The following is a 13,014-nucleotide window of genomic DNA, read 5'->3' as shown; positions in this document are numbered from 1 at the left end:
GGGTGCTGCCCTCAGGGACGCACCCCTGTCCTTCCTGCCCCCTCACTCCCAGCATGACGGTCCCGTGCGGCAGGTCCTTCCCTCAAGAAGACGAACAGCTGCACTTGGGAGTAGAAGGGCCGTAGAAACGTGCCGTGGCCAGGGTGCGTGTGGAGGTTTAACTTCTAGTCGCCCGTGGGTAGTAGTAGTGCCTGGCAACTTAGAGCGAAGGTCGTCTGTGAAGAGCTGTAGTTCACTTGAAACCACCGGAGCTGCTGTCAAGGGTTTTCCCCACATGCCGGACGTCGGTTTTGGTTTCCCATTGATCGGCTGCCTGGTTTGGGTTCCATTACTTCCAGGTAACGTGTTACATACAGCTCAGGTGCAAGTTCCCGTTATTTTTAGTGTTAACTGTCAGAGAAAGTCTACTTAGCAAGTCCCAGGAGAAAGGAGCCAGCTGGGCCCTGCAGGCTTGAGAAACGAGGGAGGGAGGCAGAAGAAGGGCCTTGGTGCCCAGGCAGAGAGGGGCAGAGGTGACGGGGACGCTAAGGTGCGGGCGCACTCCTGCGAGGGGGAGAGGCGAGCACTCACCCTGCGTTCTGACGTCTTACAGCCGAGTTTATCTGGGACGGCGTGTTAGAGCTCCGAGCCTGTTCTCTGACGGCGGGACCTCGTGGCCGTGCTCAGGTGGCCAGCTGGCCACACAGACCCTTCCTGTCGGCGACGGTGCTGACGGCAGCCGGCCCCTGTGCCCGCTTTGTGTAGGGATCTGCCGCTCTGCCCTGGCACTTGCCACCAGGCGACTGCAGGAGTCTGTCCTTCGGGGTCTTGCTGTCTCCAGTTACAGAAGCGGCCCCGTGACCACATGTGGGGCTCGGGGTGCAGAGGCAGCAGGCGAGGGGCGCAGGGGCGGAAGGAGTTTGCTGGGTGGGCAGTGGAGGATGCTGTGGGGGTGCAGGCGGCAGAGGTGGCGCGAGGGTTCCGTTCACAGTTGCATCTGTCTGGGGAGAGAAGTCACTCGGAGCCGCCCCCGAGCGAGCACGCGTGTGTTGAGCGCCCAGCCTCTCCGCACATGAGCCGGGGCCTGGTGCTCTCGCTGTGGGCCAGGGCGTCTCTGCAGAGCTGTGCACCAGGGTGGTGTGCGGGCCCGGGCCCTCCATTCCGACCCCCTTCCGGGAGCCTGTGCTTCCCTGCCCGGCGCTGGTGAGGCGCCCCCCAGACCCATGGCTCTTTCTCCCCGGCAGCTCTCGCTCTCTGGGCTGGGCCAGCACCCGTGGGGGCCAGGAGGCTGGCCAGGTTGGCTTGGTGCCACGGACTGTGTCTGGAAGGATGTGGGCAGCTGCTCGTCACTCGCTAGGTTGGGGGACACAGTCACACTCCTTACTGTGCTGAGTTTCTCGTGACACTTTTCTGGCTCTTCTTCAACTCCCAGTGGTCTTCGAAGTTCCCGGAGACCTGGGTGGCGGCCTCCCATGATACCAGGGCGACATCAGGCCCTCCCTCCCGCCGTCCTTTCTCGGGGATGGTGCTTGGGGACAGCTGACCTCACGTGGCCAGTGTCTCTCCGGGCGCAGCCAGTCCTGTCTGGCACAGTTTGCAGCCACCCCGGCGGGAGGACTTCACTGACAGGGCGAGGCTCGGGGTGTCCGACATGACGCGCAGCTGCGGAGGGTCGAGGCCCAGGTCTTGGCCCAGCAGTGCGTCTGCCTGCAGAGCTATGATGTGCAGACTCGCTCGGGAGTGTGCGGGGAGTGGGCGACCGCCCTGGAGGGTCCCCGCGGTCAGTCCCGCCCAGGCTACCACTGCTGGCATGCTGGGCACACACGTTGGGTTCTCACATCTGGGCGGCATCCTCGGTGGCGCTGCTCTCCCTGCTTTCGAGTCCCTGACAGCTCTAGGGCAGCTCCGCTGTCAGCGCCGGTCCCCGGAGGCAGCGCCCTGGGCACATGCTGGTGCGGTCCCCTCAGTCTGCACTGATGCAGTGTGACAGTCCCCGTGACGTTGGACGGGACCTCCAGACGGCTCACTGCTCTGTAGGCTAATCCCGCGGCCACACACTGACTGCGAAGCGCCCGAAGCTGACCCGCCCGTGGGTGTCCGGGAGAGCTTAGCTTCTAGACACACAGCTCTGACTCGGCTCGGCGGTCCGCACCAGCCCGAGGTGAGCGGCGCCCACACGCGACGGGCCAAGGAGATGGAGCGGGGAGGCCTGAGCGACCCCTAAGGTTAAGCTCCCCTGCTACCGATCAGCTCTGTGCGGGCGTCACTCGAGTGGGCGCGCCTGGTCACCGTGCGTCGTCCCAGCTTGGGTGTCATTAGTGGTGCCAGGGAGATGGGCACTGCGAGTGCCCCTGCCTGGCGTGCGCTGAGCTTTCCGTGGGGACACGTCCAGACCTGCAGCCCTTCCTTCCGCACAGACTCCCTGACGTCGGCCCAGTTGGGAGCTGCTGTGTACCTACCACTCACGCACTGCAAACTGTAAACCAACCGCAAAAGGCCCAAGGAAAGGCCGGCGTCCTGCGTGCATGAGCAGGGCGGGGGCTGGAGGCAGGAGGACCTGTGGGAGGAGTGTGATGGGGGGGGCGGTGACAGACAGTTTGGGGGAAGAGGCCGCTGAGGTCTGCGGGACTGAGACCCGTGAGCCGAGAGCAGAGCGAGATGGCGCTGCAGGGTGTGGATCACGCTGCTCCTTCACGGTTACGGCCTTGCCCCAAGTAGGAGAAACCGGACCAGGAGCGTCCTTGGGTACAGATGAGCCTCCCAAACACATCCCCAGGAAGTGGCTGAGCCCCAAGTTACGTGGGCGCGGCTCACTGAGCAAGCACCGTTTGCGCTGTCGTGCGGAGCCCCGTCTCCCGACGTCTCCATGTCCTGCTGCGGCGGTTTGGGGGGCGTTCCTGGTGGTTCGGCGCACACGCAGACACGGCAGAGCCCCGCGGCTGACGCTCTGCCCTTGCTCCCCGTTGCAGAGCGCCCACTTGGCGATGGTCGACACCCTGATGATGGCCTACGCCGTGGAGATGGTCAGCGTCGAGAAGGTCGTTGCGTGCGCCCAGAAGTACTCCGCCTTTTTCCAGGCCACCGACCTGCCCTATGACATCGAGGACGCTGTCACGTACTGGATGAATAAGGTAGGGGGCGCCTGTGCTGGAGCGGGAAGACCCTGGGGCGGGGACGGCAAAGGGCCTGGTGCGCAGGGGCAAGTGCTCTCCTGAGCCCTCGGCGCGTCCACTTCTCAGGCTCTGTGGAAGGGGCCCAGGAGAGGCCAGGGCGGGGGCGGTCTGAGCGAAAGCCTCCCTGGCGTTTTGTGCTGCTCGGGAGTCAGGGAGACATCGACTGGCTTCAGACTTACACTAGGCCAAGGGCACACTTACCGTTTGCATCTTAAAATGAGAAAAATTAAATAAAAGTGAGCATCTGATTTACGATGAATGGCTACTTAAAAAATTGACGTCACTGTGGGAAGCCACTCTTCAACTGATTGGCGCTGCTGGAGCCGCTCCTGCTGTGTTGCTCTCTGGTCCCCTGCTCTCAGGCCCACGTGAGGGGCCTGAGCCACGCAGGAGCGTCCTGGTTCAGTGGTGAGGGGCAGAGCTCCCAGCGGTGTTCGGGAGCTGGGTTGAGGGTCACAGAGTCACTTCACTGACCTGTTTTGGGCGCCCAGGCAGCTTAAGGACACGACAGCCATGCCGTGTGGTCTCGTGGTCCCCATGTTGCCGGGTGGACGAGTAATCACCACGTAAGAGTCTCCTACGGCCTGAACGCTGGTTTGGGGTGGCTCATGCCAGCGCGCCAGTTGGACGGATGTCGAGGAGGATCTGTTAAAGCCTCACAGGCGCCGCGCCCCCCGCCGTCATCTGGGGACACACTGTTTGTGGTCGATGGCGGTGGCCTCTGTGTGTGGGTCTGTGCGTGTGCCGTGTGCTCTGCTTGGGACAGCGAGTACATCGTCTCTCTGTCTCTCGCACTCTCAGCCCCTGCGGTGCAGTGACAAGCACAGGCCCAGCTGCTCGGACAGCGCGCCTTCACTGCCTCCGCCACCCACCCACCCACTCGCGCCGTCTCGGTGCTGCCAGGTCACCCGTGATCTGACGGTGGGAGGACCTGCCACCCAGCTCCCGGGGCGTCTACGGGCTGGGGAAATCCCGCATCAGCTCACACACCGGCACAGACCCGGCCCCTCAGTCCTGTCCACACTTGGGACCCATGGGGACCGCGTCTCCCAAACAGACCACTTTACAAAGTAGGTTCTGTTCACACTAGCAACTGAGACTCACGGGTATCGAGAAGTCACGAAGGTCACAGCTCACAAGTGGAGGTTTTAAGACAGACCCTCGTCTTTGCTAATCGAACCGTCTTGGAGTATTTTCCACCAGCAGGGGGCGAGCTCGGAGACCTTGGGTGCTGCAGCCTCACAGACAAACCCCTCTGGTGACGGCCAAGCCCCGAGAGGGCCTCAGGTAGTGTGCGTGGAGCAGACCCTTGCTGTCATTAGTGAGGTTACCGTCAGTGAAAAGTCTCCATTTCTGTGACCACGGAACCGAGTCTGAGGCAACAGGAGAGTTTAGAAAGCTGTTGATTTAAGTTATAGTGGATGATAACGCATTAATGTTTTCTAGAGTGCCATTATTAATTAATTTGAACTTGTGTTATTACCACAGTGACTTTAAAATCATTAACGCAAAATCCAAAATCGTCTAAATGTTCTCAATAAATACTTTACGCACCAGACAGAGTGTGTCTTAACCTGTTTGGATTTGGGGCCATTTGAACAATCTGCTAGGAAGTAAGTTGACCCCAAAAAGCTCCGTGCGCAGACACGCTCCGTGCACTTCAGCTGTGGATTTCCCTCCGTCCACACGCTAAAACCCCCTGCGGTCCGGCGCTCGGAGTCGCAGCTGAAGACCTGACCCCGTGAACTTTCGCCCCCGTCCTGAAAGAGACCCACAGGTTTTACTAGACCAGTTCTGCAGCACGAAAGCCAGTGACCGAGCGCCTTCCTCTCCTCCGGCACTCCGGCCTCTCTGACACGGAGGAGATGTCGGCTCGTTTAATGCGTCAATGAGTTGATTCTAGGTCGTCAGATGTAGCCCCCGTAAAATACTCTTTCTCTGGCCGGGGAGTGAAACGTTCTTCGTTTAAGTGGTGGTGATACTTGGCATCAGAAATCTGGCCACTGCCATTTTAAGGCGCGTGTTATTTTATTACTATATATGAATGTAAATTGAAATTAATGCTTTTGTGTTTTAAGGTAAATGAACATTTGAAAGACATAATAGAACAAGAACAGAAACTGAGAGAGCACGTCCCTGCCGAAGCGCCAGGAGGACAGAAGGTAGGTGTTTCAGAGGAGAGGCGGTGCGGCCGGGGTGCTGCTGCTCCCGGGGCGGGACGGGACTGGACGGGACGGGGCGGGGCTGGGCGGCGTTCCTTCAGCCTGCTTCTGGTGGTGTCATCTTCACCCTAGAGAGCCCGGCCGTCAGGACCGGGTAAGAAGTGCAAATGAAATTGAACTGGACGATGGCGTTAGGAAAAATTGTTAATGGCTGGAGCTCATTTTCTGAGGGTTTTTTTGGTAAAATGTAGGAAACAACAAGAAAACAGCCTTATAATGATGTGTAGTAAGACCAGCTCTCAAAATCACGTTCCGGGAGCTGTCAGTGGTCCACGTGATTGTCCTTCGGGGAGCGGGGAGGCGCTGACACGGGTTCAGTCTTCAGAAAGAGCGCACCGGCGTTAGAACTCTGCACTGGGAGTCTGTGTCTGTCGCGTGCTGAGACCAAAAGCACTTTCTGTGATACAGCGTATCTTTCCGTCTTTTAAACTGCGTTGCGATGAGAGCCCTTTAAACACGTGTGTGGCATTGGAATTGAGGTATAAGAAACTGTAACTGTTCAGAGACTATTTTGCACCTGGACCGGCTTTAGCCTCTGCACTATCACGCGGTACTTGGTGCCGCTGCGGAGGGGGAGGGGAGGCAGTAGGGGGAGGGAAGGCCGCCGGACGCTGGATCTGAACCGGGTGTTTGGGCATCACGGCGATGCTCCTGGCTTAGCTTACGGACTCGCTCCAGGGAATCCTGTGCGGTCTCGACGGCCTTTCCCTGGAAGTTAAATCAGGGTGGACATCGCCTTTCCCATCACCCCGACTTCACCTCTCTATTCCCACCTTCAGGGCTGCCCCTTCCTCTCTCTCGCTTCCTCAGGCCTTCCTCGTGAGCCCCTCCCTCCCATCCCTGGTGGGTGGACCTGTGCCTTGGAGATGGGAGCAGCCCTGCCCCCCAGTTTTCTCCTGGCTCTAACCAGCAATGGGGCCAGGAAGGCATCACCCTGAGTTGTCACTAGTGCTTTTCCCCGGGCGCTGCCACGTGCACAGTGTGGCACACACATTGTGTGAGCTAAGGGCCCGACGGAACAAAATGTCATCTGGGTCCCACACCAGGGAGACCCTCGGGTGGCGTGTTTCTGAGGGGGCTTACGCGGCGTCCTCAGAGATGGGAGTGGTGAGAGGCGTCTCGTTGAGGAAAATCCCAATAGCCTACTAACGTGGTTTTCTCTGTTTTTTTCAAATTACTCTTTTTGCTTCTGATACTCCTTTTGATTCTGAAGTAGGAGGCCCAGTTAAGTTTGAATTTCAGATCAACAACAAATAATTTTGTGGTATACGTTTCTTGAGTATCTTTTATTTTCTGTTTGCCGAATCGGGCAACCCTGCTTTAAAGATCTCTCAAGGTTGCAGCCGGCGGCGTGAAGTCCACCGTTCGTTCTCCGAAAGCGTCTGCACCAGTGAGCTGAGCCCTGGGCTGACGGGCAGACTGGCTCCACCGCTGCTGAGCTTCCCGGCCTGCATGAGGCGCTGGGCCTCTCTGGGCCTCACGTTCTTTTCTGTGAAAATTAAAAGATTGGATTAAGTGGCTCCTAAATTCTGTGACTAGAGTGATTCTCAGAGTTTCCGTTCCCACTGTGTTCGGAAACGTCCAGCACCGAGAGGAGAGGCTCATGCAGGTGCTGGGCTGGCACCGTGACGCCCACACGGACTCCTGGCAGGTCTCCAACCGCCCCGGGGGTGCACGAGCACCTGGCAGCCCTTCCCTCGGGCGTGGGCTCGCGCGCCGCCCGGCAGGTCTCACGGTGCTATTCGCAAAGGAGGGCACTAGGCCACAGGGTCACGTGAGTGTGGGTGTGTGGTGGGGTTGCGGGGCACATTTGGGGATTAGCCAGCAGGCCATTTGGATGGTTTTCGAGAGAGCTATACATTCGCGGGTGTGCATTCTTAAGTGCACACTGCTAACTCCATCGAGAATTTGTTTCTCGGAGTAGCAGAGACACGTGTTACTCGATGCCACGTCTGCTGCTCTTCACAGAGGAGTGTGGGGGAGGTGTTCCGTGGGGGCTGGGAGCTGGGGGCACAAGCTCCTCTTGGAGAAAGACATCCTGCCGGCTCTAACTGCTTTTCGTGTGAAGGGTCGGTCTCAAAGTGGAGCGCCGTCCCCGGTGCGGGGGCAGCAGCGCTGTGCTGAGCTCACACCGCCCGCACAGATGTCCTCCTGGACCAGAGTGCCTGAGCAGTGGAGCCCCGCCGCCCACTTGCTGATCCAGCTCCGCTCCTTCAGACAGCACCCGAGACTCTTTGAGACGAGGGCTCCGGAGTCAACCCTGTGGGGGACCTGCTGCCTGGGCCCCTTTCAAGATGTCCCGGCCCCTTCCGGGGCAGTCAGGGCCCTGCTGGGACGCCTGTCCGTCTCTTCCCCAAACGCCAGGTCGGGCCTCTGACCTCTTATGCAGGGCGTGCGCGGACATCCCAAGGACTTCGAGCCCTTCGGAGCTGTCTTTGGGAAACATTGGTTTCTAACCTGTAACGTTGTAGCCGACTCCGTGGTCTGTTTCACACATTCATAAACGGGGGGAGCAAACGCTCTCGTTCCCACGCGCTGCTCGTTCTCAGATGCATCACTTGGTTTGACTCGTGGGTTCACCTCGGGTTCCTTTTCCTACTATTATTTCAGTGAAGTAAGTAATTGTGAGGACTTGACCTGCCTAAATTGGGTAACTTGTTTACAATCCTACCGCTAAGGTTCTGTTCTATAATTACAGTGTATCTTGTGTGGACTTTTGTGGTCCATGCTAATTAATTTCTTTCCTTACACCTGTTGCCAGCACACCTTTTACCAGTGACACAACACCCCAGTCTGGACTGTGTCCTTGTGTTATGATCAGCTCGGTGCAGTTCAGTGAAGAACCTGGTGTACTGAACATTTTAAAAATTCAGAGATGGTACCATGGTTCTTTTCTCCAAGCAATTTATGCGAAGAGGGTTGGGCCTGAAGAGACTGCATTAGCTCTGCTCCCCCGGAGCAGGGCTCCTCACCCCCTGGGCTAAGTGTTTGCTGGCGGCTGCTACCCGAATCAGTGTAGCCGTGGCACTGCGAAGGGTGGCTTCCTCACGCCACCCTTTCTGCTGCATTTACTGGTTAGGAGTCTGTTATGAGCAAGTCTGTCCTCATCTGTCATCTCTTTATCACCTGTGCGAATTGATGGGTTCTTATTCAGTGGGTTGTAATCTATTTCCATCCACATGTTTTTATTTTTTACACGTACGTGCATTTTGAGCTAACATTAACTGGCATTTGAAAATGTTGTGTGAACTATAAACGTGGAACTCCGCTGTCAGAAATTTGACTGACTTAACTGGAAGTAACTGATGAATTTTCCCTTTCCCTTTGTTTCCGCTGCTCCCTCTGAAGTCTCCTTCCAAATGGTTTTGGAAGCTGGTTCCTGTAAGTGTGCCCCGTGACCCCCTCTGCCCTCTCGACCCGAGACCGTGGCATGGCGCTGTCGTGTCTTGCTGGTGTGGTCATTTCGTGTGGACCTGTCTGTCACTGCCTAGGCGGGGTTTGCAGGCATTCACTCCTGCGTAAGACAGACTGAAAAAACCAGCCGAGGCCTGGGGCAGAAGCTGTAAAACTCATTTGACCCGGAAGCCTCTTTTGCTGGTAGTCACAGACCATCAGTAACTGGGTTAAAAAAGCATGAACATAGACTGGTTAGTTTTAACAATGTTAGTGAAAGTGGGTGTGAGTTGCATGTGTAAATTCCTTGTATTGTAAAATCATGGTTTTGAAAGCATCATTTCCTTTCCAGGCTGAACTGTAGGGACACCTAAACAAGTGACACTCTCTGCCCCTTGCCAACAGTACTGGGCACAGCTGCATTCGATCCCCGTTTGACTCGAAGGGGCGGTCTTTCAGGGCCCGGTCGGGTGGGGGGTGTTTGGATCACTGCCAGGGATCGGCATGCCACTCGTGCGTCTCCGCCCGTCCGGGCTGAGCATCAGCATTTGCTGCCGGAGCCCAGTGCGGCCGTGTGCACCGTGCTTGTGTGTGTGCGTGCATGCCTGTGCATTCGAGTGTCCCTGCGCTCTCACGTCTGCGTGTGAGTCCCTGCACACGCATCCCTGTGCCTGCATGCCTCTGCATGCATGTGTTTGCACGTCCCTGGTGCAGAGACGCTGCCCGGCAGAGCACAGTAGGACAAGACACTCCAGTTCTATGTCCTTGACCCTGGGGGGTCGGCTGACCTGAGAAGCGGGGCGAGCAGGCAGCTTGGAGGGCTTCCGAGAAGAGACAACTCTGTTTCTCGATGGGAGGGTGAGACCCCGGCCTGAGCTGACCAGGCGTGAGCACGGGCACCGGAGGCCAAGGCTCCGGGTTGGTTTCTTCCTCTCCCTTCCTGCACCTGCTCCCCGCTTCCCGGAGTTGATCCATTACCTGTCGGCTAGAGGTGGTCTTCTAAGTGCCGCATGCGAGCGGTAATCCATGGAAGGCTGCACAGTGCACGCACAGGGCGTCTTTCTGGGTGCCAGTCCTCTGTGAGGTCCGCCAGCCCTGGGCGACGAGGACGGGCGCCTCTGCAGGGCTTCCAGGGGAGAGCGCTCCGCGGCCCTTGTTCCCGGGCAGCCAGCGGGACAGGAAGAGGGATGCCTCCCTCGAGAATGTGTTTGCTTTGCTGGGGGTCACCTACCCTCTAAAGGGAGTGCAGCTTCACCAAGTAGTTACTGTTCTCTTTCAGGACGTTATTTTTCTGCTTTTATTCTCACAAAAGTATTTTATTTCACAACTACATTTTAATTATAAAATGTACAGACAAGCAGATGAAGTTAGAAAAAAGTTAGTTTTAGTTATTTTTAAAAACTAGGTAGCAGTAACCCATGTAACCCCAGATTTGGCTGCTGAAACACTCGAGCATCTTCCTCACGCCCCGCGTCAGGTGTCCCGTCTCTGGGGGGCTGTAGCTGTTGCCAGCCGTGTGCCCGGTGGCCTGCAGAGCACTTTGTGGCATCTTGTTCGATCCTCCAGGATCGGTATTTGTGGCCTCAGGAAGGTGGGTGCCTTTATTATCCCCGTTTCACAGAAGGGGCAGCAGAGATATGAGGCTAATAAGTGGCCGAACCAGGACTTGAACCTGGGTCATTTGGTTCAAGAGCTTGTCTCTTAACCCCACGCTTCTAGGCAGGCCTTACGCTTAGAGAGCGAGCTGGCTCACAAGTCTGTGTCCAGTCACGCCACACAGTCCTCCACAGACCAGGGTGGCTGTGCTCTTCAGTGGGAGGCAGAAACCCTCGTGCCCGCTCTGCCCTTGGTCAGTGCGGCTGCAGCGGGGGCGGCCGTTCCCGTGTCACAGTCGTCACGCTTTACTTGTGCTGCCTCACCACTCAAATGACGAGCCAGCATCTCCTGCGATGCTGCCCAAGGTCCTCCCTGGGGGCCCGGGGGCCCCTCCCTGCCCCAGCGTGCACAGCCCTGGCAGGTCTTTCTGCTCCAGGGTTCTCGGGCCTTTCCGAGGAAGGACCGCCCACGGAGGGGATCCCCCGTTAGAGTCCGGGATTGTGTGCCCTGCAGGGGAGCAGGCTGATGGTGGGGTGCAGAGCCCTCAAAACCCGTTTGGTGCTGCGCTGTGCGTGACATGGGTGAGGGGACGCCTGGGTCCCTCAGGAGGGAGGACGGTGTGAGCAGCCCTCTCTTCTCGCCGTGCTTGCTAGGGAGATATCTGCCCACCTGCCGGCTTTCCCTGTGTGTCGCCCGGCGCCTGCTCACTCGTCTCTCATCTTACGCCGCAGGCTCGTTACAGGAAAGAGCAAGCGCTGCTGAAGCAACTGCCCTGCATCCCGTGGGTGGAGAACCTGCTGAAGGACGGCGCCGACGGCTGCGCGCTGGCCGCCCTCATTCACTTCTACTGCCCCGGAGTCGTCAGGCTGGAGGGTGAGCATGCGTGGGGCTCCCCGGGCCGCGCCAGTGCCGCCCAGAGAGCGCAGCGCCCCCCCCCCGCCCCCCCCCCCAACCCGGGGCGTCTGTGTGTGAGCCCGGGGGAGCCACCGTGAGGCGGCGCCCGGTCCCCCGTCCCTCCGTTCGTGAAACGGAGCCCGACAGGCGTGTGTCCGTGCCGAGTCACTGCTTAGGGGCCGAAGCCGGCGTGACCGGACCGACCCCAAGTCACCACTCGCTCTTTTCCTGTTCCAAGATGTCTGTCTGAAAGAGACCATGTCTTTGGCTGACAGCCTGTACAACCTGCAGCTGGTGCAGGAGTTCTGCCGCGGATACCTGGCGCAGTGCTGCCACTTCACCCTGGAGGACATGCTCTACGCCGCGGCCTCCATCAAGGTGCGCCCCACCGCGTGCGCCGGAGCTCGCGTGCACTGGCGCACCAGCCAGAGACCCTCCGGCACATGAGCCTGTGGCTTTCCTGCTTATTGTGCCTTTTCTGAATACACGGCTGCTCCCGGCCCCGCCTGCAAAGGCCTGCCGACCAGCAGAGTGCGGTTCCCGTCCCCCTCGCGTTGGAAGGCTTCCACCCTGCCCTTCTTACCCACATGGAAACTGGGAGACGTTATTTCCATGCGTGTCTGGTTATGCCTTTTCTGGCACTTGCCTGTTAAAAATTCCAGCCCTGCCTCTGTAATCTCAAAGGGGAGAACGGTCTCAGTAAGCACAGGAGACGTGGTGAGGTTGTAAACCCTGGGTGACCGTTAAGCCGCAGCGACGCTGAGGCTGCGGCTGCCTCGGTCCGGTCCGGCATGACCCAGACAGAGGGCTCTCCTCGCTCTGGCGCGTCGGGACAGGTGCTCGTCCCCGCGAGGGCTGTGCTCACTTGCCGTGTTCTTTGCTAAAACCGCTAGACCCGCAGCTGAGGCTTCATTGGGACATTTCACGACGTCCAGCCTCAGGAGGCTGCGCGCCCCTGATGCAGGCACCTTGCTGCCTCTTTCGCTTCCACCTCCTGTGTTTTGGACGTGCCGGGAGCGCACGCCCAACCCCCCGCCCCGGGGGAGGGGCGAGCTGCTGGGGTCTCCTTGGAGGGCAGGCGGAAGGGCTGGTCGCAGTGCTGAGGAGTCGGGAACAGGGCATCTCGCTAGGAACCCAGTGGAGACATTTTGTGATGCCGTTGAGCTGTGTCAAGGGAGGAGGCAGCGGTGTTTCTGCTGGTACAGAAAGCTCTCTGAAGACATTATTAAGTGAAAGAAAGCAGGTAGCAAACATCACGTGTAGCGCGTGGTGTGAGTCATGTGTTTCTTAGAAACCCTTTTGTGCAAATCTGGATGCTGGCGCGGATGCCTGAGGAAGGGGCTGCCGAAACCCAGATGCAGAACCTCACTGGTGGCTTCCTCTGGGTGCGGGTCAGGGTTTGGGGAAGGGCTCAGGGTGTGGCTGCTGTCTGCTGTCGCGCGTCCTTGTGCCTCGGTTGCAGAGTGTCACCACAGCTGCCTGCCTGTGTGCTGGAGAAGAGCTTCCGGTGAGATTGATTCGGTGTCCCTGCTAGATCGAGGACACGGACTTGTCCCTGCTTCACCGTCCTCGGTTCAGGGAAATGGCCTTCGTGGGCCTTATTCAAGGGGCAGTGGTTTCTCACTGTGCTGACATCTTGTGGCCAAACGCGGCAGTTACACTGGGACCGTCACCCCGACACGGTGCTTAAAATGCCGGTGAAGATGCAATTGCCGTAAAGCGCTGCGTGAGTCTGAGGTGCTCAGAGCGACCCCCGC

General features: G+C 58.5%; 1 protein-coding gene across 2 annotated transcripts in view; it reads left to right on the top strand.

The window, feature by feature from the left end:
• The window catches only part of CAMSAP2 (calmodulin regulated spectrin associated protein family member 2), a 41,266-nt gene that overhangs the window by 12,680 nt on the left and 15,572 nt on the right, over positions 1-13,014 (top strand). The window contains exons 3-7 of one of the 2 annotated variants that reach the window (XM_071219570.1): positions 2,949-3,110; positions 5,231-5,314; positions 8,723-8,755; positions 11,095-11,236; positions 11,496-11,635. In XM_071219570.1, coding sequence (XP_071075671.1) covers positions 2,949-3,110; positions 5,231-5,314; positions 8,723-8,755; positions 11,095-11,236; positions 11,496-11,635 — 561 coding nt within the window. The remainder of the gene's footprint in view (positions 1-2,948; positions 3,111-5,230; positions 5,315-8,722; positions 8,756-11,094; positions 11,237-11,495; positions 11,636-13,014) is intronic. The other variant, XM_053912715.1, reaches the window with a different exon arrangement.

This window comes from Desmodus rotundus, chromosome 10 (genome assembly GCF_022682495.2).
Source record: "Desmodus rotundus isolate HL8 chromosome 10, HLdesRot8A.1, whole genome shotgun sequence".
In the NCBI taxonomy this organism is placed as follows: domain Eukaryota; kingdom Metazoa; phylum Chordata; class Mammalia; order Chiroptera; family Phyllostomidae; genus Desmodus; species Desmodus rotundus.
The sequence above is the reverse complement of the archived record's forward strand: the minus strand, read 5'-3'. Positions and strand labels throughout refer to the sequence as shown.